Source organism: Rhinopithecus bieti, unplaced genomic scaffold (genome assembly GCF_001698545.2).
Source record: "Rhinopithecus bieti isolate Rb0 unplaced genomic scaffold, ASM169854v2 scaffold_34238, whole genome shotgun sequence".
NCBI lineage: Eukaryota > Metazoa > Chordata > Mammalia > Primates > Cercopithecidae > Rhinopithecus > Rhinopithecus bieti.
Window position 1 is genome coordinate 143461 of NW_016814414.1, and position 7829 is coordinate 151289.

General features: G+C 41.1%; 1 protein-coding gene across 1 annotated transcript in view; it reads right to left on the reverse strand.

Annotated features, from left to right (window-relative positions):
• Positions 1-7829, reverse strand: part of ADCY8 (adenylate cyclase 8) — a gene marked incomplete at its 5' end in the record, with an annotated part of 186091 nt that overhangs the window by 132268 nt on the left and 45994 nt on the right. Inside the window, one exon of the mRNA XM_017850127.1 lies at positions 3154-3265. Coding sequence (XP_017705616.1) covers positions 3154-3265 — 112 coding nt within the window. The remainder of the gene's footprint in view (positions 1-3153; positions 3266-7829) is intronic.

The following is a 7829-nucleotide window of genomic DNA, read 5'->3' on the forward strand; positions in this document are numbered from 1 at the left end:
AAAATAAAATGTATATAATATATATAATATATTAAAGGCCTGGATTATTATCTGTCAAGGTCTGTCAGTTTGCAAATACATTTTTCTGATCAAATACTATGAGCTGTCAGATGACTTGACATTAATATCCAAATAACTTATTTGTACCAGAAACTACCTTGAAAAGTTCACATAAAGGAAGCCAGACTGCTTTGGAAAAAAAAATTCAAAAAGAAAAATAAAGTAGGGTGAGGATCTTCTTGAAAATTTTATAGAGTTGGCCTTATTGCAATGCTTTCCTCCTGTCTTGATGACTTTGACATTATCAAAATCTTGGAAAATTCCCAAGAGTTTATGAAACTGCACATGCAGACAGTAGATAAAAATTAGGAGATGAATGCACCAAATGATCAAAGATGGTTATATTGTTCACGGGGTAGAATTACAGGAATGTGTACCTTGCATTGTGTACATCTTTGATGTTTGAATTTTAATATAATGAACACGTGTAACTTTAATAAGCAGAAAACTCAATAAAATGAAAAGAAAAGACTCTCAAAGCAAAACATTAGTGCTATCAATGTACTTTTTTAAAAGTTGGAAATCCCAACAAATTTTATAGTATTTTATCTAATTGTAATCACATAAGTAGTACATGAATATATTGTCCTAGTAAAAATGAAACTGTAGATAAGGTTGAAGTCTCCTAGGATAGCCTCTTCTCGTCAAACACACAGCACCCTGGAAGCCTAGTCTTCTTGCCCTCTCAATGGAGGCTGCTGTGCATTCACATGTGGTTTTTCCCTTGCCAGACTCTGAGCTTCTTGAGGGGAAGGACTGGTTTTGTCTTTTCAGAGTCTCGCACAGTACCTGACAAAATACCTTTTCTCTTTCTCTGGGTCAGCAGAGTTGACTGTGACACCAGAAACGGACCTTAATCACATCTGCCAGTGGACTTTGGATGGCCATTTTTGTTCATCTTGGCATCTTTGATAAAAAATTTCAGAACCATAATAGCAAACGGAATAGCTATGTGTAACTGATACCAACCACCACTGATGCAACAATAAAAGGAAATGGTATACATGTTTTTCCCCAGTCCCCAGCCCTCCAGCTAAAACCAACCCTCCTATTAGGAGGATACTTCAGTTTCCACTTCCTCCTCTGCCCCTGTCAGTCTCCTAGCTAGTAGCTGTTCAGTAGCTGAAATTTATACTACGGTTGCTTGACAAGTCCCTGCCTGCCTTTCTAGCCTCATCTCCACTACTTCCTACCCTGCACTGTATCCTCCAGCAATCTCTTCTGGTTTCTTCACATATGCAGAGTAACATCTTTATGCTTGTTTTCTCCTCTGCATAAAATATCCTGCTCTGATTTCTTTGCCTTGCTAATTAGTGTATAAATTTTGTATAATAAAATCACCTTTTTGACAAATTCAAACTCATGTCTGTCTGACTGTGGGGCTCCATGCCCTCTCTCTACAATACTGGAAAGAGTGATGGAAGCAACCACCATAATAAAAATATAAAGCAGCTATGTAATACCCCAAATCACCCCACCCCATGCTCCATTGCTATCCACATGCTTACTCTATTCCCAGCCCTCCTTGCAGCTACTTATCTGTTTTCTGCCTCTGTAATTGTACCTTTTATAGGATGTCTTGTAAATGGAGTCATAAAATACCTAGCCTTTTGTATCTGGCTTCTTTCACTTGGCATACTGCACTTGAGATTCACTGATGTTGCACATAAGAGTGGATAATTCTATTTTTATTGCTGGACAGTATTCTATTGCATTATTTATATCATTTTTAAGACTCAGCTTAAGAGTCACTTTCTTCAAGAAGTCTTCTCTCATCTAAAGGTCACGTGTTGCCTCTGTGTTTCCATAGCCCCCAGACTGACCCTCCTCATAAGACATGGCACATTTTATATGCCTTACCTATTTATAAATCCCTAACTAGACTCAATTCTAGGAAGGGAGGAGGTGTGTTTTCATGATTCTCATATTTCTAACACATAGCAGCATGTACAATACCTAGTAGGTGCTTAAATGCAAGTATGAATGTATCTCCCATAGAGTGAGGCAGTCTTTTTTTTTTTTTTTTTTGAGGCAGAGTCTCGCTCTGTTGCCCAGACTGGAGTGCAGTGGCGCAATCTCGGCTCACTGCAAGCTCCGCCTCCCGGGTTCACGCCATTCTCCTGCCTCAGCCTCCCGAGTAGCTGGGACTACAGGCGCCCGCCACCTCGCCCGGCTAGTTTTTTCTGTATTTTAGTAGAGACGGGGTTTCACCATGTTAGCCAGGATGGTCTCGATCTCCTGACCTCGCGATCCACCCGTCTCGGCCTCCCAAAGTGCTGGGATTACAGGCTTGAGCCACCGCGCCCGGCCGAGGCAGTCTTAAAAGAGGACATTTTGACGTTCTAAAAATGAACTCCCACTTGATGTGGTGTTACTTAATTCTCATTACAGCTCTCTGAAGTTGGCACTAACATACACACTTTACCAAACAGGAAATTAAGATGTCTATTTGAACCCAAAGCCCACTCTAAAGTACAGTGTGACAATGATATTACTTTGTAACTCAAGTGGCTTTAGGACTATGAATCTGTGTTTTGATAGCAAATGTCCATCTCCTTTAATCTGTTTTCTAGCTTAGCTCTGATCAAGCCTACTGGAAAATGAAGACACTGTCTTGCTGGCTAAAAACAAAGCTCTTAAGTTAGGTTGATCAAAATGGTGGTGGGATGGCCCAGCAGATTACTGGTTTTTGAGAATGTGCTAATTCATCCCAGATGGCCAGGGTTGGCTGGAAAACTGCAGGCCGTCATTGCTGCATACATGAGCACTGAAGCTGCAGCTGGATGGCACCTGGCCACGTGCAAGGGGAAGCAATGATAGGGGTGTGGAAAGCAGATAAAAGGGACTTGGGTTTGATTGCCACTCAACCAGCTGTCTCTCAATTGAGAAAATTAATCTGACAAACCTTCCGCCTGAGACCTGTAAATAGTTAACATCAGTCCCCAGAAAGCGAGAGGGTCAGGGTTCATGCTTAGGGACAGGATGTTGAATGGTAATGACTTTGGGGAAGAAGGCTGAATCCTTCTCTTTCCTTATTCCATATGCAGTCCCTCACTCCTGCAAAAGACTAGGAGGGAATTAAATTCAACTCACATGGGCCAGTCGATCAAATCTGGCAAAGAGCTCGTTGAGCATCCTGACCAGCTCCTGAGCAGACAAGGTCGTGGAGAGGTTGGTAAATCCTTTAACATCTGCAAAAAGAATACTAAACACAGGGAAGAGGGTGGGGGTGGGGGGAGAAAACGTATTAATATTTTAATCCACCTTGGGATACACATCAACATCCTTCCAATAGATACACTGTCTTTGTGGTCTGAGATTTTAGCTCTCACTGCCATGAGAGTCAGGAGGAATGTCTCAGTATTTAATAAATATCTCAGCAGAGAGTCCACCCAGGAGCTCAGGAAGGACAAGGGGACAACAGGAAGCCCTTCTGTCCTGTGCAGTGCTGTGTAGAGTGAGCAATGCAAACAACCCAAAAGAGAATTTGTCACCATGAAGAGATCAATTTCTTGTGAAAAGCAAGATGAAACTTTATGCATTACCTCTATATTTTCACAATGAACAGCAATGCACATGCAATGAACACAGAGTAAAACAGTCGCAAGGGGCAGGGGCAGAACCCAAAACCTTATCATCTTGAACCCAATGACAGGTACTCTACCCAAAATGGCAGGTAAATAGGCATTTCTCAAAAATTATGACAATAGATGGCAAATCTGGGAGACCTCAGGCAGAATAATTAATTTCCTAAACCTCTCACATTACTAAATATTTCAGTTAGGTGAGGTCTTGTTCTATGCATATGGCCTGGTACAAGGGACAGAGCAGCTTCCAAAAGCCTTCTAAAAGCCAGGTACTCTCTTAGTTAAACCGTACAGTTATTCTGTGGGGCAAGCACAGTTCCCTCCATTCAGTCCATGAGGAAACTGAGGCTCAAAGAGGCAAGGAGAATTGCCCAACATCTCACTAGCGGCACATGGCAGAGCTGGGATTGTCCATTTGGCTGAATTGCACTGAGGGACATTGCTCCAATCATCTTACCATGCCATCTCAGGGACCTCTGAAAGGAAAGATGGGACACCAAACAGGATACCATATTTGATCATTTCTCATTTTTCATCCTCTCTGAAAGTGAGGTGTGTCTTACAATTGATCACCTTAGCAGCGTGTCAAGCTTTTTACATCTTTTCTTAGTGTTGCCTAAAATAATGACAAGTCTTACAATCAGCCTATGAGCGTAATTTACTTTTAATGAAATAGGTAATTGGGCTAGAAGACATTGTGGAATGTGTTGACTTACATCAGTCACCACATGTATTCAATAATTCTTAAAATTCATCTCTGTTACAAACCTTTTTAAGAATTTGACATAGACTATGGATTATCTCTCCCCAAAATGCACAAGCATTCAAATTTTTTTTGAAAGAGATTTATACTTTCTGCAAAGTCCATTCATGAAATCATTAGGAATCCTTAGATCTATTGTTTTAGTTAATTACTGAATGGCTCATTCTTTCAGCAAATATTTATATATTTACTATGTGATCAGCTAGGCACTGGGCTAGAAAGTTAGATTAAATGATATATACGACCTAGTGCCTGTCCTCAGGATGCTGAGTCTGAGGAATGGAGCTGGAAAGACAAAGAGAAAAATGGAAACAGTGCAGGGTGATGATCGCTGCGATTGAAGGACATATTGGGGGGTGACCAGCCACAAAGGGATCAGGAATCTCCCAGTAGAGTAAAGTCTCAGCTGGTTCTTGAAGAATGTGATGAGCAAAGTGACTGGGAGGATGGATGCTCTGAGCAGAAAGAACAGTACATTCTAGGATCTGGTGGAAGAATGAGTATATATATATATCAAGGTTCTGCAGTAATTCAAGGACAGCCAGTCAGAAGGCCTCACTGAGCAAGGAGGCTAGAAAGAAGAGAGAGATGAGGTCAGAAATATGGGTCGGGCAATGATGGAGAAGGGGCTGGTAAACCAGGATGAAGAATGTAGACTTTGTCCTGAAAGTGATGGAAAGCTAGTGAATGGGATTTAAGCATGGACATGATGCCAATAGATTTTCAGTTTACGAAGCTACCTTTGGCAGAGTGACTATACTACCATTGTCTTCTACAGTTCTGTGGTGGCATAGCATATGGTTATATGCACAGAATTTGAGTCTAGATAGATCTGGGTTCAAATCTTAGCTCACCACTTATGAATTTTATGACCTTGGGCAACTTCCTGAACTTCTGTAAGCCCTAGCTCTGTAAACCGGAGATAACTGTCATACTTGCCTCATTAGTGGGTGGCGTTTAGCACATCATCTGGCAATTGCCAGCATAGTAAATGCTCCTTAAATGTGTTAGTTTTTGTTATCGTCATTTTACAAAATTATACTATAATTCCATGTTATATTTGAGAGAGAAAGAGAAGAGAGAGGTAACAGAGGTAGAAAATAATATGGCCCTTCATTGGATTATGTATCACTTGTAGCTAAAAGCATTCCTACCTGTTGATGAAGCCTGAACTTCCAGAAGGCAGCAACACTTACAGAGTATTGACTATGGACTTGGTATTGCTCTGGCAGCCCTACATGTATTCACTTATTTATTCCACGTAACTTATGAGGGAGAACCTATCATGATCTTCTCCATTTATGGAACTGAGGCCTAAGTATCTTGCCTATAATCATGAAGAACTAGAATTTGAACCAGGAAGCCTGGCTCTGGCATCCATACTCTTTATTGCTCAACTATGTTACTTTTGAAGCAAGAAAAGTCATTGCTATGACAGGTGGGAAGTGGACCGGCTCTTAGATTACTTGCTTTAGCACATTCCCTTTATGAATCCATAAGCCCCAAAGTACTAGTATCCATCTGTCTATGGCAAGAATGGTTTACCAATTTATTTATTCATTCAACAGTTTATTAATTAAATGACTACTATACACCAGGCAATGGAGATAAAGTAGTGAGCAGATGATAGCATCATCCCAGCCTTTATAAAGCTCACAGCCTACTGAAAAAACAAATGGATTCCCTGAGAGCTAAGATCATAAAAGTTTCAGAGGTCTTCAGTGTTCCAATATCATCAAACTTCTCCAGGTCTTTTGATCCCACCGTACGTTATACACCTGTATCTTTGTACATGCTACACCCGCTCCCTGGTATAGCTTTTCCCCCTTTCGCTGCCTATTAAAATCTGACTTGTCCTTCAGGTGTTAAAATCATGTTAAGAGTCTATACCTCTCTGGAGACTTCCCCAAGCATAGCCAGTTATCCCCAACTCGAGCCTCTCGCCCTGTTGGCACCCCTCTCTCTCCTAACACTTAACTCTCCATAGCACAATCATATGTGGCTAAGTGTGCTCCATCTATTAGCTGAAGAACAAGAATGAAGTCACCTCTGCATCCCACCTGCCCAGCACACAGCTGGCCGTATTACATGTTTCCTTAGTTCAATCAATAGAAACATTCAGAATTAAGTCCTCCTTCCTCAAAGCATGGTCATGGCCCCCAGTGGCATCTCATGAAACATTGTTAGAAATGTAGACTCTCAAGCCACCTCTCCAGACCCACTGTACCACAATCTGCTTTAACTGAGCCGTACATGATTTGGGTGCACATTTAAGACTCAGAAGCACTGGTGTAAGTCATAGTTGCACAATAAGGATTTATTGAATAAAAGATCAGAGGCAGAAACCAGGGCCCTTGTTCTCATTCCATTGCTTGTTCTGCCACCCCTGGTGCTGGGCTCAGATCATCAAGTCTTTTGATTCTTGGCATACATTTGCAGCTTTCCAGGATGAATATACCAAATTTCCAACTCTCATTTGGTTATATAAGTTGTTTATTTGGCTAAAAATACGTCATGTTACCTAACAGTCACTCTTTAAATAGAATCCCCAAGGAAGCTTTTGCAGAGTTCAATAGAATCATTAGGAACATGGTCCCTGTGTAGACTCCTCTCACTAACTAAGTTTCAGATGTGTTCAGTGTTCCAATATCATAACTATGTGTTCTTGGGAAAGTTACTTACCCTCTCTGAGCTTCCATTTTTCTTGATAATAAAGCAAAGGTCATTAAAGCTACTCTGTAGGACTGCATAAGAAGACAACTTGCAAATCATTGCATAATTCTCAATAAATGAAGGGTATGTGACTTCTTTGGGAAGCTTTTACAAATCTGGAAGTGCTTAACTGCCAAGTGGATGGATCTAGAAGGTCATAAAAGTTCTCTAGGTCCATTAAATTGCATTTTGCTTGTTTGCCAAACTCTAGCCTACAGGACAGATGTAGTGATCACACATGTTGACAGGGCTGGCTGGAAATTAACAGCCAGTCAAGAAAGCGAACAGACTTAGCAAGAGTTTAAAAATGAGGATTTTTCTGATCCTTGACAATGGTTCACTAAAATGTCCACCATGGCATAGGGAGAGATAAAGACAAAGGTGTCTCCCAGACAGACCCACAAAATATGTGTCAGCAAATGTGCAAATGTACATGAAATGGAGTTGGCAGGGCCAGTAGGAAATAGGAAAAAGAACCATGACAGAGAAGGATGACTGCCCACCAAATCCGTGCCTCTGTTTGCATAGTCAATCCACCTGTCACTAGGAAAGGCCACTGAGCCAGAGGCACTGTTCCCAGCCCACTTTGTTTCCAGGCGGGCACCTGGAATTGATTCTCCCTAATGGAATCTGAGCAGAAATGACATATGTCATTTTCTGGTTAAGGTGGTAAAAAAAAAAAAAAAAAAAAAAAAAAGGGGGGGGGA